General features: G+C 43.2%; 1 protein-coding gene and 1 non-coding gene across 3 annotated transcripts in view; both read right to left on the bottom strand.

The window, feature by feature from the left end:
* The window catches only part of GMEB1 (glucocorticoid modulatory element binding protein 1), a 34,384-nt gene extending 8,976 nt beyond the window's left edge, over positions 1-25,408 (bottom strand). Inside the window, exons 1-7 of one of the 2 annotated variants that reach the window (XM_064363568.1) lie at positions 23,846-25,408; positions 18,816-18,928; positions 16,924-17,048; positions 15,219-15,322; positions 12,035-12,192; positions 6,567-6,698; positions 5,092-5,229 (exon numbers count right to left, since the gene is read on the bottom strand). In XM_064363568.1, the coding sequence (XP_064219638.1) occupies positions 5,092-5,229; positions 6,567-6,698; positions 12,035-12,192; positions 15,219-15,322; positions 16,924-17,048; positions 18,816-18,928; positions 23,846-23,973 (898 nt within the window). In that variant the 5' untranslated portion in view covers positions 23,974-25,408. The remainder of the gene's footprint in view (positions 1-5,091; positions 5,230-6,566; positions 6,699-12,034; positions 12,193-15,218; positions 15,323-16,923; positions 17,049-18,815; positions 18,929-23,845) is intronic. The other variant, XM_064363569.1, reaches the window with a different exon arrangement.
* Positions 19,208-19,335, bottom strand: LOC135269559 (small Cajal body-specific RNA 24). The gene has a single exon (XR_010337816.1). It is a non-coding gene; the product is annotated as a small Cajal body-specific RNA 24 (non-coding RNA).
* Positions 25,409-27,306: the final 1,898 nt, after the last annotated feature.

Raw genomic sequence — 27,306 nt, 5'->3', positions numbered from 1 at the left:
GTATGATGGTATGTGCCTGGAGTCTCAGCTACTTGGGAGGCTGAGGCAGGAGGATCAATTGAGCCCAGGAGGTTGAGGCTACAGTGAGCTGTGACTGCACCACTACACTCTAGCCTGGATGAGAGAGCAAGACCCTGTCTCCAAAAAAAAAATGTCAGCATTTGCGTTCATTGCTTCCTTAACTTGGACAACTTCACTACATTCCCTTCCATGGTCACCTCACTTGATCCCATGGTTTTAAACAACATACATATGCTGAGTACTCCCACATATACATCTCCAGTTCTGACCTCTTTCCTGTATTCCACATTCATACTTCTGTCTAGATGAGTGACATATCTATTCAATGGTCTCATAGTCATCTCAATTTAAGAGGTAAAACACTAATTTTGATTTCCTCTCTAAACCCGTTTCTCCCCTAGCGACCTTCATCTCAGTAAATGGCATCACCACCACGTGAGCTCAGGCCAAAAATGTGTGAGTCATCTGATATCTTTCTTTTTTTTTTTTTTGAGACAGAGTCTCGCTCTGTCACCAGGCGCCAGGCTGGAGTGCAGTGGTGTGATCTCAGCTCACTGCAACCTCCGCCTCCCGGGTTCAAGCAATTCTCCTGCCTCAGTCTCCCGGGTAGCTGGGATTACAGGCGCACGCCACCATGCCCAGCTAATTTTTTTTGTATTTTTAGTAGAGACAGGGTTTCACCATGTTGGCCAGGACGGTCTCAATCTCTTGACCTCGTGATCTGCCTGCTTCGGCCTCCCAAAGTGCTAGGATTACAGGCTTGAGCCACCGCGCCCAGCCTCATCTGATATCTTTCTTTCTCTTTCATCCTGCATCTAATCCATCAGCAAGACTTGGCAGTTCCACATTCAAAATATATTCTAAATCTAATCACTTCTTCCTAAGTCTACTGTCTCTACTAAAAAATACAAAATTAGCCAGGCATGGTAGCAGGTGCCTGTAATCCCAGCCACTCGGGAGGCTGAGACAGGAGAACTGCTTGAACCCAGGAGGCGGAGGTTGCAGTGAGCTGAAATCACATCATTGCACTCCAGCCTGGGCGACAAGAGCGAAACTCTGTCTCAAAAAAAAAAAAAAAAAAATTCTGGGCCAGGCATAGTGGCTCATGCCTGTAATCCTAGCACTTTGGGGGTCAAAGGCAGGAGGATCACTTCAACCCCAAGAGTTCAAGACCAGCCTAGATAACATAGTGAGACCCTGTCATTACAAAATAATTTTAAAAATCAGCCAGGCATGGTGGTGCACACCTCTAGTCCCAGTTACTCAGGAGGTTGAGACAGAAGGATTGGTTGAGCCCAGGAGGTTGAAGCTGCAGTAAGCTGTGATCATGCCATTGTACTTCAGCCTTGGTGACAGAGACCCTGTCTCAAAATAAATAAATAAATAAAAGAAAAGAAAAATAAGAATCTGGTCACTTTACTCCCTGCTCAAAATCACTATGATGGCTTATCTAAACTGTCCCCTCTGTGTACCTTCAAACTTATCATATACCACTGTTCCCAATTTTTTTTTTTTTTTTTGAGACAAAGTCTTGCCCTGTCACCCAGGCTGGAATGCAATGGCACGATCTCGGCTTACTGTAACCTCCGCCTTCCAGGTTCCAGTGATTCTCCTGCCTCAGCCACCCGAGTAGCTGGGATTACAGGTGCGCACCACCACGCCCAGCTAATTTTTTGTATCTGTATTAGAAACGGGGTTTCACCATGTTAGCCAAGTTGGTTTTGAACTCCTGACCTCATGATCCACCCGCCTCAGCCTCCCAAAGTGCTGGGATTACAGGCGTGAGCCACCGCGCCCGGCTGCATTGGTGTTTCTATAATTCTTTGGACCCACCTGGCTCACTGCCACTTCAAGATCTTTGTTCTCTCTTCCTGGAATGTTCTTTCTCACAGCTTGTCACATAACTAGCTCTTTCAATTCAAGTCTCTGCTCAAATGTCACCTCCTTAGAAAGATCTTCTTTGACCACCACTAAAATAGCGTTGTTTTTTTTGTGTGAGATGGAATCTTGCTGTCGCACAGGCTGGAGTGCAGTGGCACAATCTCGGCTCACTGCAACCTCTACCACCCAGATTCAAGCAGTTCTCCTGCCTTAGCCTCCCGAGTAGGTGGGACTGCAGGCGCATGCCACCATGCCTGGCTAATTTTTGTATTTTTTTCTAGTAGAGACGAGGTTTCACCATGTTAGCCAGGCTGGGCTTGAACTCCTGACCTTGTGACCTGCCCGCCTTGACCTCCCAAAGTGCTGGAATTACAGGCATGAACCACTGCGCCCGGCCACTTTCTATATTATTTGTGGTTTTTTGGTTTGTACTCCAAGCATAAGTCATTTTAAATGTTTAAAAAGATTCTGCTGTCAGCTGGGTGCAGTGGCTCACATCTGTAATCACAGCACTTTAGGAGGCCCAAGCGGGCAGATCACCTGAGGTTGGGAGTTTGACACTAGCCTGACCAACATGGAGAAACCCAGTCTCTACTAAAAATACAAAATTAGCTGGGCAAAATTAGGTGGCATGTGCCTGTAATCCCAGCTACTTGAAAGGCTGAGGCAGGAGAATCACTTAAACCCAGGAGGTTGAGGTTGCAGTGAGCTGAGATCACACCATTGCACTCCACCCTAGGCAACAAGAGAGAATCTCTGTCTCAAGAAATAAATAAATATTCTGCAGTCAAGGTTGTTTAAGTGTATGGTATATAAGTTATGGGTTATAAAGAAGTAACAAGATATGACTAACAAGAATTCACTAAACACATAATGTCTCATCATAACCCCACTTCTTTTTTGTTGTTTTGTTTTTTGAGATGGAGCCTTACTCTGTCACCCAGGTTAGAGTGCAATGGCACGTTCTCAGTTCACTGCAACCTCTACCTCGTGGATTCAAGCAACTCTCCCACCTCAGCCTCCTGAGTAGCTGGGATTACAGGCATCTGCTATCATGCCTGGCTACTTTTTGTATTTTTGTAGACAGGGTTTCACCATGTTGGCCAGACTGGTCTTCAACTCCTGATCTCAGGTGATCCACCTCTTCAGCCTCCCAAAGTGCTGAGATTACAGGCATGAACCACGGCACCTGGCCCATAACCCCATTTCTATCAGATTAGAACATCCTTTCACATCTGCACAGCAGCACCCTGAAAGTATTCAGAAACAGATATAAGTGAACATATAAGTTCACAAAGCCTTAAATTAATAGGATATGAGAATAATCTAAAAGCAAGTGGATTTCTCCAATTTTCAGACTCTGAGTGTAAAGAGAGAGAGTCTGAAAATACATATATCAGCTGAGCATGGTGGCTTATACCTGTAATCTCAGCACTTTCGAAGGCCGAGGTGGGTGAATCACCTGAGGTCAGGAGTTGAAGACTAGTCTGGCCAACATGGTGAGACCCCATCTCTATTAAAAATACTTGTTTCCTATGATTCGTGAAATTAAAAAAAATAATAATAATACAAAAAACTAGCTAGGGATGGGGGCATGCACCTGTAATCCCAGCTACTTGGGAGGCTGAGGCAGTAGAATTACTTGAACTCAGGAGACGGAGGTTACAGTGAGCTGACATCACACCACTACAATCCAGCCTAGGCAACTGAGTGAAACTCTGTCTCACTAAAAAAAAAAGAGAGAGAGAGAAAATACATATTTCAAGAGAAAGAGAGAGAGAGAGAGAATGCTTTCTGTCACCTTTTTTTTTTTTGAGATTCAGTCTTGCTCTGTCACCCAGACTGGAGTGTAATGGTGCGATCTCGGCTTACTGCAACCTCTGCCTCCTGTGGTGATTTTCGTGCCTTAAACCTCTCAAGTAGCTTGAATTACAAACATGAACCACACCCAGCTAATTTTTTTTTTTTTTTGTATTTTTGATAGAGACAGGGTTTTACTCAGTTGGCCAGGCTGGTCTCGAACTCCTAACCTCAAATAATCCATCCATCTCAGCCTCCTAATGTACTGGAATTACAGGTATGAGCTACTGCACGTGGCCTGTTTTTTTTTTTGGTTGTTGTTGTTGTTGTTGTTGTTTTGAGACAGGGTCTTGCTCTGTCACCCAGGCTGGAGTACAGTGGTATGATCATAGCTCCCTGAAGCACTGAAGTGCTGGGTTCAAGTGATTCTCCCAAGCCTTAGCCTCCCAAGTAGCTGGGACTACAGGCACCCACTACCAAGCACATCCCGCTAAATTTAAAAAAGTTTTTTGTAGCCCCAGAAAGGTGGCTCATGCCTGTAATCCCAGCACTTTGGGAGGCTGAGATGGGTGGATCACCTGAGGTGAGAAGTTCAACACCAGCTTGGCCAACATGGTGAAACCCCATCTCTACTAAAAATACAAAAATTAGCTGGGCGTGATGGCAGGTGCCTGTAATCCCAGTTACTCGGGAGGCTGAGGTAGAGAAAATTATTTAAAACCCAGGAGGTGGAGGTTGCAGTGAGCTGAGATCATGCCACTGCATGCCAGCCTAGGCGACAGAGCAAGACTCCATCTTAAAAAAAAAAAAAAAAAAACGCCGGGAGCAGTGGCTCACGCCTATCATCCCAGCACTTTGGGAGGCCAAGGCGGGTGGATCACGAGGTCAAGAGATCGAGACCATCCTGGTCAACATGGTGAAACCCCGTCTCTACTAAAAATACAAAAAAATTAGCTGGGCATGGTGGTGGGCGCCTGTAGTCCCAGCTACTTGGGAGGCTGAGGCAGGAGAATTGCTTGAACCCAGGAGGCGGAGGTTGTGGTGAGCCGAGATCGTGCCATTGCACTCCAGTCTGGGTAACAACAGTGAAACTCCATCTCAAAAATAAAAAAAGTTTTTTGTACACATAGCATCTCACTATATTGCCCAGACTACTGGCACAATTTACAAAGGCAAAAATTACCTGTGGAAAAGCATGGCCAGATCTGAGTTCAAAACCTAGTTATGAACCTGGGACAAATGACTTAACTTATATGAGCTTTAGTTTCCTTATCTGTAAAATTAAGATAATAATAGCTATACATCAGGGTTTTTGCAAGGCTTATAGGATCTCCCTATGGAGGTGAGTATTCAATACATGACCACCAATATTAGGAGTAGTGCACTTACCTGTGACCTGAAAAGGAGCCTGGATGAGCCGCTGCTGAACTCCCCTGAGTAGCTCCTCTATTTCCTTCTGTATATTGCAGACAACCTCTTCCATCAGCCCTACATCAGCTATTCCTTTCCAGAACATCAAAGTATCCTCTGTCACAAGGATAAGACAGAGGGTAAACAAGAGATGCTACATAGATATTTAGGCAAATCTCTACAATGTTAAATTCAAAATTATTTAATTCAAAAGGATTTCTTGTTGGGCTATTCCTGAAAAAACGGAAGAAGCTTTGGAATACAAGATGCTTCCCTGAGTTGGCACCTAATCATTTAGCCCCTTCAGCAGCATAGGTGCTTGGAATAATTGCCTCAATTTATCATAGTTCTCGATACAAAGAATAGTTATCTTCCTCCAGTAAAGATATTAATTAAATTAACTATTAAACATGTGAGTATTAAATAAACATGAAATATTTAACATTAAATATTATTTAATTTTAATTTAATTAAAAAACGAGACATTTAGGCCGGGCGCGGTGGCTCACGCCTGTAATCCCAGCACTTTGGGAGGCTGAGGCGGGTCAATCACCTGAGGTCGGGAGTTCGAGACCAGCCTGGCCAACATGGTGAAACCTCGTCTCTACTAGAAATACAAAAAATTAGCTGGGCATGGTGGCACATGGCTGTAATCCCAGCTACTTGGGAGGCTAAGGCAGGAGAATCACTTGAACCCGGGAGGCAGAGGTTGTGGTAAGCCGAGATCACGCCACTGCATTCCAGCCTAGACAACAAGAGCGAAACTCCGTCTCAAAAAAAAAAGAGACATATTTAATATCTTAAAACTTAAATAATAAAGATATTATATTAAATATTAATTAAGATGTACTCCCTAGCCCTATACTTAAGAAAACAAAACAAAACAGTTGGATAGGTGTGGCTATAAGCTTTCTGAGGGTGGTGGCTATGTTTTTTCATGTACATACCTAGCATCTTACAACAGTGCCAACTAAAAATAGGCAATAATAAATATTTATTAAATGAATTAATAAATGGAGGGTGATGTGAAGCTTCTTCTGGTCCCCTCTAAGTGAATCATCATTAATCGCCATGCTCTACAACACTTGCCACCTATTTTTTCCTTCTAACATCTCAAAGCTTAGTTTATCTAAGAGGGTGCCAAAGTTGGAGGCATTCTGATTGGATGAAAAGCATAGATTACATAGTCAAACAGTTAAATTCAGCTCTAACAAATGTTGGTTCTAACTGATCTTAGGCTAGTTGCTAAACCTTTCTGAATCCCGATTTGTGTGTAAAATGTGACTATACAAGGCTGTTGCATGGATTAAAGTAGGATGTTTGTAGCTATTGTTAGTATTTACATGCATGAGAAAATCCAGCAAAAGTAATTAAGAGGTCTTCCGTATCCATAATCATAATGGTGATAAGGGTCACAAGACCCTGCAAGATATTTGAGCCCTAAAGAAAAATACCTGAAATTTCCTCTGAGTCTTTCTTCATACCCTCCTCCGTGGCCATGGTGACAGCAGCAGTGAGAGCTGAGTTCCATTCCAGCCCTGCCTCTTCCATGCTCTCTTCTGAGATGGCAATCTGTGTGATGCTACCTAAAAGCAATCCAGTAGAGGTGAGAACAGTGAATTTAACGAAAAAGTTATAGCTATCCTATATCTTATACTCAACATCTACAGAGACCTTGTTATTTTAACATTCTAGCCTCTTGGCTGCAGATCCCTATTTTAAAAACTAGACTCTTAGGTAAGCCAGGATGAATATTGAATTTTCTAAAGAAAACCTGCCTTGCAAAAAAAAAAAAAAAAAAATGCTTTCTTACTTTGAATAGAAAGTGAAAAATAATTTATCAAATCACAAAAGAGCAATGTGTTTCCTGAGTAGGTATGTTTTTGAAAGAGATTGAAGGTAGGCATTACTACTAGGCTGCTTGCCCCAGACTTACTAAGGGTAAAAAAAGCTTGAAATAATTTAAGAGAAAGGTATAATGCTTTGCCAAGAGCTCTACTACAAACAAGTTTGAGACTAAGCATCTAACTTAGTTATTAGCCTGTACAAAGAAAGTAAAAGAAAGAGAGACCATAAAAATCAGATAAGAGACTCATGGTCTTTGGGAGGCCGAGGGGGGCAGATCACGAGGTCAGGAGTTCGAGACCAGCCTGGCCAACATGGTGAAACCCCGTCTCTACTAAAAATAAAAAAAAATTAGCCAGGCATGGTGGCACACACCTGTAGTCCCAGCTACTCAGGAGGCTGAGGCAGAAGAATCACCTGAACCCAAGAGGTGGAGGTTGCAATGAGCCAAGATTTCACCACTGCACTCTAGCCTGGACGACAGAACGAGACTCCATCTCAAAAAAAAAAAAAAAAAAAAGAGATTCATGGTCAGGTGCAGTGGCTTATGCCTGTAATCCTAGCACTTTGAGAGGCCCAGGCAGGTGGATCACAAGGTCAAGAGATTGAGACCACCTTGGCCAAAACAGGTGAAACCCTGTCTCTACTAAAAATACAAAATTAGCTGGGCGCGGTGGCGCGTGCCTGTAGTCCCAACTACATGTATAGCAGATTCAGAGGGGAAAAAATACCCTTTGCTATTACTTGTATATTAAGATTTTGACTGGGCACGGTAGCTCATGCCTATAATCCTAGCACTTTGGGAGGCTAAGGTGAGCAGATCACTTGAGCCCAGAAGTTTGAGACCAGCTTGAACAACATGGCAAAACTGAGTTTCTACAAAAATTAGCTAGGTATGGTGGTACACATCTATAGTTACAGCTACTCAGGAGGCTGAGGGAGGTTCACCTGAGCACAGGGGCTTAAGGCTACAGTAAACTGTGATTGTGTCACCATACTCCAGCCTGGGTGACAGAGTGAGACCTTGTCTAAAAAAAAAAAAAAAAAAAAACTTTTAAACAAAGAGAATCGAGAAAAACCAAATTGATCCAAACAGCAATATAGATAAGTATGAACTCCACACAATAGGGATATTAATAATCAAGTAAAAGATAATCAAGTAAAGGAGTTTTGGCCAAATAAAAAGGAAGCACAGTTGTCCCTCAGTATACATGGGGGATTGATTCCTGGACCACCCGCATATCTAACCAAATCTGCACATGCTGAAGTCCTGAAGTCAAAAAGTAAAAGTCAACCCTTCATAGACCCAAGATTTGCATCCTGCAAATATTGTATTTTCAATCCACAATTATATAAAGAATTATATAAGTGGACCCCCGCAGATCAAATCCATATTGTTCAACGGCCAACTGTAAACAGCATTTCACAGTATCTTTCACTTCTCAAGTGAAAGAGTCAAGTGTTCAAATATTCAAACTGCCAGATATTTTATACTTTCCTGAAATGGATTTAGGTTTCAAGGGATTTGGCTTCTACTCAGCCACTGGTTACGCACAGAATATTAGAACTGACCAAAAGATCTTTATTTTTTTGAGACAGGGTTTCGCTCCTGTCACCTAGGTTGGAGTGCAGTGACACAATCACAGCTCACTGTATAAGTGATCTTCCCACCTCAGTCTCCCTAGTAGTTGGGACCACAGGTGCACACCACTATGCCCAGCTAATATTTTTATTTTTTGCAGAGATGGATTTTTGCCATGATGCCCAGGCTGGTGTTGAACTTCTGGGCTCAAGCAATCCTCCTGCCTTGACTTCCCAAAGTGCTGGGATTAGAGGTATGAGCCACCATGCCCAGCCATGAAGAGGTCATTTTTCCAGCACCATAAGACATGGTGGAAAAAAAAAGAGGCCAGGCATGGTGGCTCACGCCTGTAATCTCAGCACTTTGGGAGGCTGAGGCGGGTGGATCACCTGAGGTCAGGAGTTTGAGACCAACCTGGCCAACATGGTGAAACCCCATCCCTACTAAAAATACAAAAAATTAGTAATTTCAGCTACTCGGGAGGCTGAGGCAGGAGAACTGCTTGAACCTGGGAGGTGGAGATTGCGGTGAGCCAAAATCCTGCCATTGCACTCCAGCCTGGGTGACAGAGTGAAACTGTCTAAAACAAACAAAAAAAGGCCAGGTGCAGTGGCTCATGCCTGTAATCCCAGCAGTTTGGGAGGACAAGGTGGGTGGATCACAAGGTCAGGAGTTTAACAACAGCCTGGCCAGTGTGGTGAAACCCCATCTCTACTAAAAATACAAAAATTAGCCGGGCGTGGTGGCAGGCAGTTGCCAACTACTTGAGAGGCTGAGGCAGGAGAATCACTTGAACCCCGAAGTTGAAGGTTGCAGTGAGCTGAGAGAGTGCCATTGCAATTTAGCCTGGGTGATAGAGTGAGACTCCATCTCAAAAAAAGGGTCAATTTACAAGCACAGTGTACATCCCTAACCTTATAGATCCTTTAGCATTCTTGTGACTTTTCTGAGGCATATTTTTAATTCTTATGATAGTAACTGAGATGTATTTTATCCAATTATATCAAGCTGGATTAACTGAATCTTTAATAATAATCTTACAGTTACATCTTCCCTGGATGGTAAGGAGCCCTAGGCCCAAACTTAACAATACTGAAGTTAACTACGTGCTCATCCTATTTCATCTGTGGGAAGCCTCAACTTGGTAATCTGGAGCCCTTCCAAGCAGAGAACAATGATCCTACAGTGGAGTGTCCAGAGTCTAGTCCAGCCAATGAAAACATTATCTTTGATACACCTCGGTTTAATGGTTGAAAACCACTCATCAGGGTCAGGCATGGTGGCTCACGTCTGTAATCCCAGTACTTTGGAAGACCGAAGTAGGTGGATCATGAGGTTGGGAGTTCGAGACCAGATGGTAGAACTAGATATTCTTTCCCTGAATGTCCTAGGGAGTAGATATTCTCCATTTTTGGTTTACAAGACCAGAGTATTAAATTGTACTACGAGGCCTGGCCAACATGGTGAAACCCCATCTCTACTAAAAATACAAAAATTATCAGGGTGTGGTGGTGGGCACCTGTAATCCCAGCTACTAGGGAGGCTGAGGCAGAAGAATAGCTTGAACCCAGGAGGTGGAGTTTGCAGTGAGCCGAGATAGCGCCACTGCACTGCACTGCACTCCAGCCTGGACAACAGAGTGAGACTCCCAACTCAAAAAAAAAAAAAAGAAAACCACTCATCATTCTAATCTTCTAATCTACCTTCTTGTGTTGACTACTAGTAAAGCAAAGCATTTTACTTTACTACTAGTAAAGCACAAGTCTGGGACTACAGGCGTGTGCCACCACACCTGGCTAATTTTTTGTATTTTTAGTAGAGATGGGTTTTCACCGTGTTAGCCAGGATGGTCTCCATCTCTTGGCCTCGTGATCTACATGCCTCAGCTTCCCAAACTGTTGGGATTACAGGCGTGAGCCACCGAGCCTTGGCCTAATTTTTGTCTTTTTAGTAGAGATGGTGTTTCATCATGTTGGCCAGCCTAGTCTCAAACTCCTGACCTCAGGTGATCCACCCACCTCACCCTCCCAAAGTACTGAGATTACAGGCGTAAGCCACTACGCCCAGCTGCAAAGCTTTTTCCTTTTTTTTTTTCCTAAGAGGAAGTCTCCCTCTGTCACCCAGGCTGAAGTGCAGTGGCATGATCTCGGCTCACTGCAACCTCCGCCTCCCAGATTCAAGCAATTCTCTACCTCAGCTTCCTGAGTAGCTGGGATTACAGGCACCTGCCACCATGCCTGGCTAATTTTTGCATTTTTAGTAGAGTTTCAGTTTCACCATCTTAGCCAGGCTGATCTTGAACTCTTGACCTTGTGATCCACCCGCCTCAACCTCCCAAAGTGCTGGGATTACAGGCGTAAGCCACAGCACACGGCCCAACTTTTGTATTTTTAGTGGAGACAGGGTTTCATCATGTTGGTCAGGCTGGTCTTGAACTCTTGACCTCATGATCCACTTGCCTTGGCCTTCCAAAGTGCTGGGATTACAGGTGTGAGCCAACGGGCCCAACCTGCAAAGCATTTTTCAAATCAGCTTAATTCAACCTTAATATGCCAAGTGATAGTAAAGTGAAACTCTTATATAAGTATTATAACTCTAATGAACTACCTTTCTTTCTTTTCTTTTTTTTTTTTTTTTTTTTGAGACAGAGCTTTGTTTTTGTTGCCTAGGCTGGAGTGCAATGGCGCAAGCTCAACTCAATGCAACTTCCACTTCCTGGGTTCAAGCAATTCTCCTGCCTCAGCCACCTGAGCAGTATCTGGAATTACAGGCATGCACCACCACATACAGCTAATTTTCTATTTTTTTTAGTAGAGACAGGGTTGCTCCATGTTGGTCAGTCTGGTCTTGAACTCCCAACTTCAGGTGATCTGCCCACCTCGACCTCCCAAAGTGCTGGGATTACAGGTGTAAGCCACCATGCCTGGCTGAACTACCTTTCTATGCATTGTAAGAAAAAAAACAAAGAAGGAGGTCTGGCCAATAGGTATCATTTGGAAGAAAACAAAGCATGTTTCCAAGGCATGGCATCCCATCCAAGATTACCATACTTTACAACAAGACACATCAACGTTCATGAGAATTGAAATTAAGAATATACAAGGGAAAGGCTGGGCCCAGTGGCTCACACCTATAATCCCAGCACTTTGGGAGGCCAAGGCAGGAAGATTGCAAGGTCAGGAGTTTAAGACCAGCGTGACCAACATGGTGAAACCCCATCTCTACTAAAAATACAAAAATTAGCTGGGCATGGTAGCAGGCACCTGTAATCCCAGCTACTCAGAAGGCTGAAGAAGGAGAACTGTTTGAACCCAGGAGATGGAGGCTGCAGTCAGCCAAGACTATGCCACTGCATTCCAGCCTGGGCAACAAAGTGAGACTTCATCTCAAAAAAAACAAAAAAAACAAAAAAGAGAAAGACTATACGAGGGGGAAATAAGGGGGAAGTTCTGCTGAAAAACACAGTGGGTTTTCAGGTGGTTTCCTACCCCCTACCATCAGCCGAAGTGGGTGTCTGCACCACACTTGTCTGCTGTCCTGGCACTGGAGCTCTTGCACTGCTGATCAGAAGATCAAATTTGGTGCTTCTGCAGGTATTGGAGCAAACTTTGTCATGTTGGTAAAAATCAATCTGTCCAGAGTCCATCATTTTCCTGTGCAAAGGGAGACAAGAAGTACCAGTTCAGCCTATACTTCATCTAGTGGGAACTAGGCCTCAGGGAAAAATAGGAACAACATTGCTGAGTTTACTGTATAGATTAGTGAAACCCAATAGCGTTAGAAGTTATTAGGTTGCAAAAATTCTAAGTGGGGCTTTAAATTTTCACTGGTCTTGTCCATCATTTAGCAGTATTTCTCTTCCCTCCCTAGTTTATTCATTATTAGTATTCTCTTCTATTTCCAGTTATCACTAGGCTTCAGTTATATCCTCCTGACAATAGCTAAGTTTCTCCATAGAATCTCACTGAAACCAAATCAATCCCAGCACAACTGAGAAATGCCACAGAGAAATTAGAATTTTGATAAGCTTCTGATGAATCAGTATTCCTAGACCAGCAAGATCTGTTGTGACTCTCACAGACATAAAGCTTCAGTCTTTTAAAAAATTCTCCTAAGATGCTGATTCAGAGCATCTAGAGAAAAAAAAAAGGAAAAAAAAAAAACTCTCCTAGGAATACAGAAAAAAGTTGATTATACTAAATCTACTCTGGAAAATGCCCTTATAATTGGATCCATAAAATGTTAATTTAGGTCATGAGCAAAACCATGGGGTATTTTAATTATAGTAAATTCTATATTATAATGTCACTTGGCTTTCACTAAAAATTTTTTAGAATTCTGACTCTTTTTTACATTTGGGGTAAATTGGCATATGCTTGTCTTTCTGGCTAAATTAAACCCGCCAAGAACAATAAAACTCAAAGTTAAAAGTATTCCTCAGCCAGGCGCAGTGGCTCATGCCTGTAATCCCAGCACTTTGGGAGGCCAAAGCAGGAGGATCACTTGAACTTAGGAGTTTGAGACCAGTGTGGGCAACATGGTGAAACCCCATTTCTATAAAGAATACAAAAATCAGCCGGGCATGGTGGCTCATGCCTCTAGTCTCAGCTAATTGGGAGGCTAAGGCTGAAGAATCACTTGAGCCTGGGAAACTGAGGTTGCAGTAAGCCAAGATCATGCCACTGCACTCCAGCCTGGGAGTCAGAGTTAGACTCAGTCTCAAAAATAAATAAATAAACAATAAAAATAAAAATAAAGTATTCCCAATTTCAATGGACTAATTTCTGCATACAAATCATCTGAAAAAAATGTTTAAAAATAATGTTTCATTGGAAGCATAGGAGTAAAATAATTTAAAAATTTTCCAAATAAAAACAAAAATAATACCAATAATGTCTGTGTGTCTCTAACTATAAAAACAATGTGAAAGGCTGGACGCGGTGGCTCACGCCTGTAATCCCAGCACTTTGGGAGGCTGAGGAAGGCAGATCACCTGAGGTCAGGAGTTCAAGACCAGCCTGACCAACATGAAGAAATCCTGTCTCTACTAAAAACACAAAATTAGCCAGGTGTGGGGGCGCATGTCTGTAGTCCCAGCTACTCAGGAGGCTGAGGCAGGAAAATGGTGTGAACCTGGGAGGCGGAGATTTCGGTGAGCTGAGATCTCACCACTGCACTCCAGCCTGGGCAACAAGAAGGAAACTCTACCTCAAAAAAAAAAAAAAGTGAAGAAAATATTTCGCATTTTCAGCTGGGCACAGTGGCACACACCTGTAGTCCAAGCTACTCTGGAGGACTGCTTGAGCTCAGGAGTTTGAGGCTACAGTGGGCAATAAGCCATGATTATGCCACTGCACTCCAGCCTGAGTGACAAAACATGAGCTTTTTTTTTTTTCTCCTTTTGTTTTGAGATGGAGTTTAGCTCTTGTTGCCAGGCTGGAGTGCAATGGCTCGATCTTAGCTTACCACAACCTCCGCCTCCTGGGTTCAAGTGATTCTCCTGCCTCAGCCTCCCAAGTTAGCTGGGATTACAGCCACGTGCCACCACACCTGGCTAATTTTGTATTTTTAGTAGAGATGGAGTTTCTACAGGTTGGTCAGGCTGGTCTCAAACTCCTGACCTCAGGTGACTGGCCCACCTCAGCCTCCCAAATTGCTGGGATTACAGGTGTGGGGCACCGCGCCCGGTAATTTTTTTTTTTAATAGAGATGGAGCTTCACAATGTTGGCCAGGCTGGTCTCGAACTCCTGACCTCAGGTAATCCATGCACATTGGCCTCTCAAAGTGCTGGGATTACAGGCATGAGTCACCGTGCCCAGCCACTTTTGGTGAGATGTCAACTCACTGCAACCTCCGTTCAATCAATTCTCCTGCCTCAGCCTCCCGAGTAGCTGGGATTACAGGGCATGTGCTACCATGCCCAGCTAATTTTCTATTTTTAGTAGAGACGGGGTTTTTCCACGTTGCTCAGGCTGGTCTCGAACTCCCAACCTCAGGTGATCTGCCTGCCTCGGCCTCCCAAATTGCTGGTATTACAGGCATAAGCCACCGTGCCTGGTCTGTAATAAACATCTTTATGCTTGAATCTCTACAGCATTATGGATTTTTCTTGAAAGAGATTCCTTAAAAAGAACTATTTTTATTTTTATTTATTTTTTATTTCTTCTTTAAAATTTTATTCTTTTTTTTCCCTCCTAAAAATAATTAAATAGCCGGGAGAGGTCGCTCATCCCTGAAATCCCAGTACTTTGGGAGGCCAAGGTGGGTGGATCAGGAGTTCAACACCAGCCTGGCCAACATGGTGAAACCCCGTCTCTACTAAAAATACAAAAATTGGCCAGGTGTGGTAGCGTGCACCTGTAATCCCGGCTACTTGGGAGACTGAGGCAGGAGAATTGCTTGAACCTGGGAGGCGGAGGTTGCAGTGAGCCAAGATTGCACCACTGCACTCCAGCCTGGGTACAGAGCTAGTCTCTGTCTCAAAACAAAACAAAATAATCTTTCTTCTCTCCCAGGATTTTTAAGAACAAGTTGATTAAAGTCAAATAATGCATGGATTGCTCAAGCCAATTCTTCAGACAGAATAAAAATGTCAACCTAAAGAGAAAAACCTGGATTCTACCATGATTAAGTACACTAAAGTTTGTTGAAAGGTATGTGCTTGACAGTAGAGCTTACCTGAGCATGATCCCACCCAGACGAATAGCTCTCTTCCAGTCCTTCAGAGTAGACTTGCCAGCCAGATGAACAAAATGCTTAGGACTGATCAACTGATCATTGAACTAAAAGGAAAAAGAAAATTCCAAAACAGTCTAATGTCAACTTGGGCAGGCCAAGAGGGGAAATAATAAAATGATAACCCTACATCGTTTATATAAAAAATACCTAGATGACATCCTAAGCCTTGCATTATCCAACCTCCTGTACTATTGTGTTAGAGAAGATGATCCTTCTCTGAGCTCAGTCTCCATTCCTGGTACAAAGCCACAGAATACATGTGGAAGATCACAGATAAATATATTAATAACTATCTAAAATCCATTTATGCATAAAATCAGGTGGTTGGGTCTAGTGAGGCAAACAAAGGCTGTTCAAATAAACTGTAGTAATCTATCCAGCCTCAATGAAGACAGAATGAGCAATTATATATACATACATATATATATATATACTTTTTAAAATTATTATTATTATTCTTTTTGAGACAGAGTCTTGCTGTCACCCAGCTGGAGTGCAGTGGTATGATCTCGGTTCGCTACAACCTCTGCCTCCCGGATTCAAGCAATTCTCTGCCTCAGCCTCCCAAGGAGCTGGGATTACAGGTGCCCGCCACCACTCCTGGTTAATTTTTTTGTATTTTTAGTAGAGATGGGGTTTCACCATCTTGGCCAGGCTGGTCTGGTCTTGAACTCCTAACCTCATGATCCACCCATCTCAGCCTCCCAAAGTGCTCAGATTACAGGCATGAGCCACTGCGCCCGGCCTGTAATTATATTTTTATTAATTTTTTTTTGGCTAGTCAATCTAATAATTATTTTCTTTTCTTTTCTTTTTATCGAGACAGAGTCTCACTCTGTCACCCAGACTGGAGTGCGACAGCGCAATCTAAGCTCACTGTAACCTCCACCTCCTAGGTTCAAGCAATTCTCACACCTCAGCCTCTAGAGTAGCTGGGACTACAGGCACTTGACACCATGACTGGCTAAATTTTGTATTTTTAGTAGAGATGCAGTTTCACCATGTTACCCAGGCTGGTCTTGAACTCTTGACCTCAGGTGAGCCACCCACCGTAGCCTCCCTAAGTGCTGGGATTACCAGCATGAGCCACCTCACCTGGCTAATTTATTTTTTTAAGATGCAACATTTTCCAGCCCAGGCAACACATGAAAACCCCATCTCTACAAAAAATCAGCCAGGCACAGTGGTGCACACCTGTGGTCCCAGCTACACAGGAGGCTGAGATGGGAGAATCACCTGAACCCAGGAGGTTGAGGCTGCAGTGACCCAAGATCATGTCACTGCACTCCACCACAGGCAACACACGAAGTCACTGTCTTAAAAAAAATAAAAGAGAGAGAGAACAATGTCTCAATATGTTGCCCAGGTTGGTCCTGAACTTCTGGGCTCAAGTGATCTTCCCACCACCTTGGTCTACTAAAGTGTTAGGATTATAGGCATGAACCACCACACCTAACCCAAAGTTCTTATTTTTTCTATTGTGACACATTAGAACAATAGCCCCCCCCCCCCCCCCCACACACACACACACACACACACACACACAAAATCCTGATATAGTAGAAGAGAAAAAGGATGCACTGAAATCACACCCTTTAAAAACAAGAAGTCTCAAAATTGTCTTCAGCATGGAGAAGATGATTACCTTGACGCACTTCACGTTTATTCCTGGACACACAAACTTCTTCCAGAGGAGGATGGCTTTGCTCTCCCCACAAGTTATGGGGTAAGCAATTTCCATATCCTCATTTGCCTCTATAGTGCCTGCATCTGAAAACAGAAAAAAAATATCGGTTATTTACCGAACAACTCTTCCCCAAAGCTTAAATTCAAAATTTCTAGTCTCCTGGTTCCTCTGAGGGACTAACACTTCACAATCTTGCTGGTATTGTTTAAGAATCCTCTGGAAGGCCGGGCGCGGTGGCTCAAGCCTGTAATCCCAGCACTTTGGGAGGCCGAGGCACGTGGATCACAAGGTCAAGAGATCGAGACCATCCTGGTCAACATGGTGAAACCCTGTCTCTACTAACACAAAAAATTAACTGGGCATGGTGGCACGTGCCTGTAATCCCAGCTACTCAGGAGGCTGAGGCAGGAGAATTGCCTGAACCCAGGAGGCGGAGGTTGCAGTGAGCCGAGATCGTGCCATTGCACTCCAGCCTGGGTAACAAGAGCGAAACTCCGTCTCAAAAAAAAAAAAAAGAATCCTCTGGAAGAAGTTTGGCCGAACAGCTATCTCTTCCCAAGCTCCCACAGTATGCCAGACATTATACTATATACTTTTACATACTTAATCTTGTTTAGTTCTTACAACAATCCTGTGAGGCAGTGATTGTTTCCTAGGTGTGTATGTGTATTTTTGTTTGTTTGTTTATTTTATTTTTTGTGAGACGGAGTCTTACTCTGTCACCCTGGCTGGAGTGCAGTGGCACGATCTCGGTTCACTGCAACCTCCACCTCTAGGTTTTAAGCAATTCTCCTGGCTTGCCCTTCCAAGTAGCTGAGATTACAGCCATATATCACACACCACCAGGCCTGGCTAACTTTTGTATTTTTGGTGGAGAAAGGGTTTCACCATGTTGGCCAGGCTGTACTCAACCTGACCTCAAGTGATCCACCTACCTCGGCCTCCCAAAGTGCTGAGATTACAGGCATGAGTCACCGCGACCAATATAGGTGTTTTTAAAATTAATTAATTTATTTATTTATTGTTTCCTAAGTGTTCAATATAAGTATATGGGCCTCCAAAAGGCTAACTGACTTTCCCAAGGACATACTAAGAGGTGAGAAATAGGGATTTAAACTCAGGTTTGTTATATTTCAAAGTTTCTTTTTTTCTTTTTTTTAATTCTTTTTTAATTTTATTAAATTTCAAAGTTTCTTTCCAGTTTTCTCCTAGTCAATATCTCATCAGTCATCAACAACTTCTTTAATGACAGGGATCAACTCTGAGGCTCCAATTTCTAAGTGATTTTTTTTTTTTTTTGAGATGGAGTCTTGCTCAGTAGCCCAGGCTGCAGTGCAGTGGCGCAATCTCAGTTCACTGCAACCTCCACCTCCCGGTCCCTGTTCAAGCAATTCTCCTACCTTAGCCTCCCAAGTAGCTGGGATTACAGGTGTGAGCCACCAGGCCTGCTAATTTTTGTATTTTTAGTAGAGACGGGATTTCACCATGTTGGCCAGGCGGGTCTTGAACTCCTGACCTCGTGATTCGCCTGCCTCAGCCTCCCAAAGTGCTGGGATTACAGGCGTGAGCCACCGTGCTTGGCCTCTATGTGGGATTTTTATAGATAAAAAGTCTTTTCAGTTACCCTTCCCAACAGATGTTAACCAACCAATTGACAATCCTAGCATCTTAGTGAGTGGTTTCTCTAGAAGTACCACCATCAAACTGAGGGCTGTAGTACTGGTAAGGGCACATTGGGATGGGAGAAAAACATAAGGCACAGATGGCAAGAAAACTTGACCAAGGAAGCTAAGGTCAAAGGTATTAGAATAACAACGACAACAACAACAACAACAACAAAAAATCCTTACCAATCCCTTCTTCAATTTTGTGTATCGTGTGCGTTTCTACTGCTACAACTGCCGTGTTGTTCTCCGACCCGGCTTCATATATCCTGTTGTAAAAGTGTCCATCGATAAACAAACTACATAAATCATGAAAAAATTAATATTCACAGCATGGGGTTAAGAAATTTGTTTTAATCTATCTCAAAAGAAATAAAATAAATACACTTTATAACTCTGACTTGTTTCCCAGTGTATTTAAACTCCAAACTTCCCAGGATTGCTTAGCAGCTTCTACCATGGAAATCAATCAACAACTCTCCTAACCTCAAAAGAAAGTAATTCTTGCTACTTAATTATTTACACCACCACTTACTACTATATTACACCAGATTTTTCCCTTCATAAATTTATTTTTTAAATGTCAGTAGTGAAACGATCCATGCTTTTTACTCGCAAAGGGTGAACAGAAAGCTACCACATTTCTCTAGGACATTTACAAAGAGTTACTTTCACTTCGAGAAGAAACAATAAAAATAAATGTCCGCTCCTTTCATAAATTTAAATGGGCCAGGCATGGTGGCTCACACCTGTAATCCCAGCACTTTGGGAGGTTATGGTGGGTGGATCACCTAAGGTCAGGAGTTCGACACTAGCTTGGCCAACATGGCAAAACCCCGTCTCTACTAAAAATGCAAAAAATTAGCTGGGTATGGTGGCGGGTGCCTATAATCTCAGCTACTTGGGAGGCTGAGGCAGGAGAATCAACTGAACCTGGGAGGCAGAGGTTGCTGTGAGCTGAGATTACGCCACTGAACTCCAGCCTAGGCAAGAAGAGCAAAACTCTGTCTCAAAAAAAAAAACAAAAAAAAACCTAAATGCTCATGACATAGTATTGCTTCAAGTATACAATTAATTCATATTATGGAATTATCCTGAGAAGACTAAAAAGCAATACCAGCAGATAGTCTGATACAGGAAGAACCATACCGACTAAAAAGCTGATGTCCCTTGTCGGAAAATGTGTATTTTGCTGGGGGTGGGGGAGGGGGCGTATTTTTTTTTAGTATCTTTTTTTTTTTGAGACAGAGTCTTGTTCTGTTGTCCAGGCTGAAGTGTAGTGGGATGATCTCGGCTCACTGCAACCTCTGACTCCTAGGTTCAAGGCATTCCCCTGCCTCAGCCTCCCAAGTAGCTGGGACTACATATATGTGCCACCACTCCCGGCTAATTTTTGTATTTTTAGTACGGACAAGGTTTCACAATGTTGGCTAGGCTGGTCTTGAACCTCTAACCTCAGGTGATCCACCCGCCTCGGCCTCCCAAAGTGCTAGGATTACGCGCGTGAGCCACCGCACCCAGCTCATCTTAGCATCTTTTAAGATACCAAGTTATTGACATGAGCAAGGCCTAGTGGAAGAAAAGTAAGAGAGAAACTACATCCAAAGTAATTAGCAGTGACTAGAGGCACCACTTAGAGGTTATATAATGCAGATCTCTCCAAGATATCTCTACATTTATGGGCTCAGATAACGTAACTTGATACATCAACATCCTTTAATTTCTATAATAAACCTATGTGCTAATTATTGCATCTTGTTACTTGAAAGCACTGCCTGAATAATCTTTTTTGTATCAATGACTAGCTACCTCCACAGTGACACTTCTAGCACAGACCTCCCTTCTGAATTTCACACCCAGACATAGCCAACTGCTAAATGAATAAATACATTTGGAAGTCCCAGAGGACTTTGTCGAATTCATTAAGTCTAAAATAACCACTAAATTCTCTTCCTTTTCCCACCCATCCTCAAATTACTCTTCTTCCTATACCTCCATCCCTGTTAATGGCACCACCCAGCACACTGTAGGCAGAAATCTAGAAATTACACAAGATTTGTTTTTTTTCCTTCAACTCCATATAGTCAGTCACCAAATCCTGCTGGATGCATCACTTTAACACTATCCATCCTTCCTGTCTCTCGCTCTACTGCTACTTGCCTTAATTCAGGCCTCATCATTTCTAGACTAGTATCCTTGCATCTAATTAATCTTCTACATTCTCACCAGATTGATTACGTGATTTCCTCTTTAAAATCCCTCAAACACTCTCTCTCCTCATAAAGCTCCAAATCCTTTATATGATACTTAAGCCTCTTCAAGATCTGGCCCCTGGTTTCAACTCTTCCCAAATCTCACCTTAAAATCCAAGTCTCAGCACTACCAAACTATTTGTGGTTCCCAAAAGTGCCATCTTCTTTTTTTTTTTTGAGACAGAGTCTCACTGTTGCCCAGGCTGGAGAATAGTGGCACAATCTCGGCTCACTGCAGCCTTTGCCTCACGTGTTCAAGCAATTCTCCTGCCTCAGTCTCCTGAGTAGCTGGGACTACAGGCGTGCACCACCACACCTGGCTAATTTTTGTATTTTTTAGTATAAATGGGGTTTCATCATATTGGACAGGCTGGTCTCAAACTCCTGACCTCATGATCCGCCCACCTAGCCCTACCAAAGTGCTGGGATTACAAGCATGAGCCACTGCACCTGGCTCATCTTCTTATATCTTCTATCTTTCTCTGACTTCTACCCCTTCCCAGAACATTCTTCTCTACCTGTCTTTTTTTTTTTTTTTGAGACAGGGTCTCGCTCTGTTGCCCAGGCTAGAATGCAGTGGTGTGATCACAGTTCACTGCAGCCCTAACCTCCCTGGCTCAAGCAATCCTTTACCTCAGCCTCTTGAGTAGCTGGGACTGCAGGCATGTGACACCGTATCTGGTATTTTGTATTATTTTACAAAAAAAAATAGTTTTTGTATTTTTTTTTTTTGAGACAGAATATTGCTCTGTTGCCAGATGTCAGGCTGGAGTACGTGGCGCAATCTCAGCTCACTGCAATCTCCGCCTCCTGGGTTCAAGTAATTCTCCTGCCTCAGCCTTCCTAGTAGCTGGGACTACAGGTGGATGCCACCACGCCCAGCTAATTTTTATTTTTAGTAGAGATGGGGTTTCACCACGTTGGCCAGGATGGTCTCAATCTAGACCTCGTGATCTGCCTACCTCAGCCTCCCAAAGTGCTATGATTACAGGTGTGAGCCACCGCGCCTGGCCAACCTTTGTATTTTTTTTTTATAGAGACAGAGTCAGTATTCCTATGTGACCCAGGCTGGTCTTGAACTCCTGGACTCAACTGATCCTCCTGCCTCTGCCTCCCAAAATGTTGGGATTAGAAGCATGAGCCACTGCACCTGTCTCTTATCTGTCTTTCAATAAGTAGCTTATAGGATGCTTTTCTGTCCCTCTCAATCCCTTCAGTATAATTACTTACTTCCTCCTTTGTGACCCAGATGTACTTTGGGTTTTGTCATAACACCTATCACTGATAATAAATGCTTGTATGTCTGTCTCCCCTTGAGCACAGGCTAAGAGGTCCCCAACAGCACAGATTATGTCTTACTCATTTATTCAATTTTGTATGCCCATCATGTAGTTTATTGACTGGAACATGGCAAAGCACCCAATAAATGGCTATTCAGGGAATGAGGATTGTGATAAACATGAGAAACACTGCTTCAAATAAGATTGTTAAACTCATCCTAAACTGACCATTATGTGAAAAATCTCTTAAAAGAATACATTCTTGGTCAGACACGGTGGCTCACGCCTGTAATCCCAGCACTTTGGGAGGCTAAGGCGGGTGGATCACGAGGTCAGGTGTTCAAGACCAGTCTGACCAACATGGTGAAACCCCGTCTCTACTAAAAATACAAAAATTAGCTGGTGTGGTGGCATGCGCCTGTAATCCCAGCTATTCTGGAGACTGAGGCAGGAAAGTCACTTGAACCTGGGAGGCGGAGGTTACAATAAGGCTAGTTGAGCCACTGCACTGCAGCCTGGGTGATAGAGCAAGACTCCATCTCAGAAAAAAAAAAAAAGAATACATTCTCATGTATGAATAATGTCACTACACTCTAACCTGGGCAATACAGTGAGATTCTGTCTCAAAAAACAAACAAACGAAAAGAAGAACTCGGCCGGGCACAGTGGCTCACGCCTGTAATTGCAGCACTTTGGGAAGCCAAGGTGGGGCCAATCACGAGGTCAGAAGTTTAAGTTCAGCCTGGCATACATGGTGAAACCCCATCTCTACTAAAACTACAAAAAAAAAAAAAAGCCAGGCATGGGGGTGGGTGCCTGTAATCCCAGTTACTTGGGTGGCTGACATAGGAGAATCACTTGAACCCAGGAAGGCAGAGGTTGCAGTGAGCCAAGATCATGCCATTGCACTCCAGCCCAGGCAATGAGAGCAGGACTCTGTCTTAAAAAAAAAAAAAAAAAAAAAAAAGGACTCTTTTTAAAATTTTATCTTTTCCAACACCTTCATAATACATTGTATTGTAGTAAGTGCTAGACTTAGCTTGATAATTTGCCCTGCCCTCCATAAGGGTTCAGAGAATTTATGGCATGAATACTTTTGTCGGTGCCTTAGCTGATGTTCTCTGGCTCTAGCTACACTGTCTTTTGGTAAACACATAAGGAAGCCCTGTAAATAGTATAGATAAATAAGATCAGTCAACCTGGGCAACAAAGCAAGACCCCTGTCTCTACAAAAAATAGAAGAATCAGCCAGGCGCAGTGGCATGTGCCTATATTCCCAGCTATTCTGGAGGCTAAAACAGGAGGATCTTTTGAGCCCAGGAATTCGAGGTTGCAGTAAGCTATGATCGCACCACTACCACTGCATTCCAGCCTGGGTGACAGAGTAAGACTCTGTCTCAACAAAAATAATAATAATAAAGTAAGATGAGGGAGTCATGTAACTTACCCTCAAGGAGCTCAAGGTGAAGAGAAGCATATACAAGGAAACAAGTAACTGCTGTAATAAGTATTAAAATGACAAATACAGCACATAATACAGTATGAAACATAATACAGATGAAAACTGAGCCAGCTTTGATTGACGTTAAATGTTCCACTGTGCTAAGCAACCATAAACTTTTTTTTCCCCCACCCTTGAAACTTCCCAAAATATTTCAGAATATCTAAATCTCTGGCCACTTACCCTTGTTGCACAGGCTGTAACTGCAAGATCACTTGAGTTTTAGTGTCTTCAGGGTTCTCCCCTTCATTTCCTTCAGTGGGTACTACAACCACATCCCCCACTGGGACACTCACTTCTGCATTAGCCATCTTTCACATGAAGTCAGATAGCTGGGGCTGCTGTCAGGAACAAGAAGCACCAGTAACTTAATCTGGTTTGAAAAGATGTCAACCATATGAAAGGAATGCCAAAATATTGACTACCAATTTTAAGAGCAATCTTGACTAACAATTTTAAGAGCAATCTAAAGGTTACGGGCCTCTGAAAAGGATGGGGAGTGTGAGAAGGGGCTAACACAGGTTCTAATCCTTCTAGAAACGCCTCAATAGTCACTTGCCAGTACAGGTTTTCTTACTACGTGTAACTCATCCTGTGGTGTTCTGCAGCAAGCTCTACCAGCTCCTGAAAACCAATTGTGCATACATATTTGTTTTCAACTCTGAGTTTAGTGACACTTAGTTGACAGCTTAAAATCAGCGATGCTGGGCGTAAACAGACCAGAAATTGACAAACACTACAAATCAGAGTATTCTGTTTTTCTGGAGAGCTGTTTTACAGCACACTAGCAGTTCCACACCAAACAGTTAGCTCTTGAAAATTAGTAATCACATCTACTTTCTGTGCAACCAGCCATTTCACCTCAAGTTCTCTATCCTTTTAAATACTTAGCAAGTATCTGTGGAGGGAGGAACTGAACTGAGCTGCATGGGAAGGGGAAGATAACTTATATCCCGTAGTTGTTTAATAAATGCTGAATTCATTTGTATGACACCTAGAACTTTTTTTTTTTTTTAAGACAGGGTCTCACTCTGTTGCCCAGACTGGAGTACCTCTCTTCTAATGTTTACACACTATGTCCTGTATTATAGTTAATTGAACAGATATTTATCTCCCTAATTTTACTGCACTTTCCTTGAGGACAGGTGCTGCAACTTGCCAAAAAGTCTTTGTATCCAGACTGGGCAACATAGTGAGATCTAATTTCTAAAAAAAAAAAAAAAAATTAACTGGGTGTGGCGGCACACACCTATAGTCCCAGCTACTTAGGAAGCTGAGGAGGAAGGACTGTTTGAGCCTGGGAGATCAAGGCTGGAGACACTGTCTTAAAAAACAAAACAAAACAAAAAAAAACTTTGCCCCTCTTACAGCCTTGCTCATCTTAGGCAATGATATATGCTGGTTCAATCAATTTTTGTTTGTATATGACCTATAGCTAAAATTCCTCATATCTGACTTTTATTTCTGCCCTTTATGATTTTCACATTCAAACTTTTTTCCTGAATTCTACACCCTCTACATCCAACAGCCTCTACTATGTCTTGTAGGCACATTAAACCAAACTCATGTTTCCTCTCAAATCTGTTTCTACATTTCCTGTCTCAGTAAATGGTGCTACACTCCACACATTTTTGCAAGCCAGAAACTAACAAGGCTTTTTTTTTTTTTTTGAGACTGAGTTTTGCTCTATCGCCCAGGCTGGAAGTGCAGTGGTATGATCTTGGCTCACTGGAACTTCCACCTCTCGGATTCAAGTGATTCTCCTGCCTCAGCTTCCTGAGTAGCTGGGATTGCAAGCGCCCGCCACCATGCACGGCCAGTTTCTGTTTTTGTTTGTTTGTTTGTTGAGATGGAGTCTCACTCTGTCGCCCAGGCTGGAGTACAGTGGCATGCAATCTCAGCTCACTGAGAACCTCCGCCTCTCGGGTTCAAGCAATTCTCCTGCCTCAGCCTCCCAAGTAGCTGGAACTAAAGGCATGTGCCACCACACCTGGCTAATTTTTGTATTTTTAGTAGAGACGGTGTTTCATCATGTTGGTCAGGCTGGTCTCGATCTCCTGACCTTGTGATCCATCCGCCTCGGCCTCCCAAAGTGCTGGGATTACAGGTGTGAGCCATTGCACTCAGCCAATTTTTGTATTTTTTTTTTTAGTAGAGACAGGGTTTCACCATGTTAGCCAGGATGGTCTCCATCTCCTGACCTCGTGAGTTGCCCACCCGGCCTCCCAAAGTGCTGAGATTACAGGTGTGAGCCACCACGCCTGGCCAATTTTATTTTTTAGAGACAAGGTCTCACCGTGTTGCCCAGGCTGGCATCAAACTCCTGGGCTCAAGTGATAGCTTGCCTCAGCCTCCGGAGTAGGTAGAACTACAGGAGCATGCCATCATGCTTGTCTCTAAAGTTATTTTTGACTCCTCTCATCTCTTTCTAAATCCAAATCAACCACCAAATTCTATCCTTTGTACCACCTATATATCTCTTTTAATCATCCTCCTATTCTCTATCTGTGCTACTGCCACCATATTGTGAGCCACCACACTCTGTTACCTGGATTTTTGCAGCTGCTTATCACTATCCTAATCTGTGGTCTTGCTCTCTTCCAGTTCACTCTCCAGAGAACAGCCAACGTGATCATACTAAAAGCCAAGGCTATTTCCCCACTCAAAAAATCCTTCAGTGAGCCAGGCTTGGCGGTCACATTTGTAATCCCAGCATTTTGGAAGGCCAAGATGGGAAGATCACTTGAGGCCAGGAGTTCAAGACCAACCCAGCCAATATAGCGAGATCCTGTCTCTAAAAACATTTAAAAATTGGCAGAGTGCAGTGGCATGGACCTGTAATCCCTGCTACTCACAAAGCTGAGGTGGGAGGATTGCTCAAGCCCAGGAATTCAAGGCTACAGTGAATGATGATCACACCACTGCCCTCCAGCCTGGGCAATAGGGCAAGACCCTAGGTCCCCCCAAAAAAAATCCTTTAGTGGATTCCTGTTGCTGTTAGATATGGTTATAACGTGCAAATACCTTGTCTTACGAAATCCTCCAAATATGTTCCCTGCCCATCCTGCTATCTTTATTTCTCATAATTCTCACATTGTGAGCTCCTGTCACTGAATGTTTTCGATTTCTCAAACATGCCATATTTTCTCACCCGAGCCTTCACACTTATTTTCTCTACCTGGAATTATCTTTCCCTTCCTTTTTGGCTATTCCCTGCTAACTATTTTGTGATTTACTTGAAATATCACTTCCTTGGGGAGGCCTTCTGTGAATTCCTTTACTAGGTTTGAGTTTGTGTTCTTTTTTTTTTTTTTTAAACAAGGCAGGCTTTCACCATGTTGGCCAGGCTGGTCTTGAACTCCTGGCCTCAGGTGATCCGCCCGCCTCGGACTCCCGAAGTGCTGAGATTACAGGCGTGAGCTACCATGCCCGGCCGAGTTTGTGTTCTTGATGTCTCAGCACCTGCAGTACCCCCATCACAACCATCATCTCACTTTGATTGGCTATTCCTCCTCAGTCGGTACATCTTGGGAAAGCAAGGATTGCTTTTTTTTTTTTTTTTAAGACGGAGTTTTGCTCTTGTTGCCCAGGCTGGAGTGCAATGGCACGATCTCGGCTCACCGCAACTTCCGCCTCCCAGATTC

Source organism: Aotus nancymaae, unplaced genomic scaffold, assembly GCF_030222135.1.
Source record: "Aotus nancymaae isolate 86718 unplaced genomic scaffold, 86718_ANA_hifiasm-v0.15.2.pri h1tg000053l, whole genome shotgun sequence".
In the NCBI taxonomy this organism is placed as follows: domain Eukaryota; kingdom Metazoa; phylum Chordata; class Mammalia; order Primates; family Aotidae; genus Aotus; species Aotus nancymaae.
This window is presented reverse-complemented; position numbering and strand designations above follow the sequence as displayed.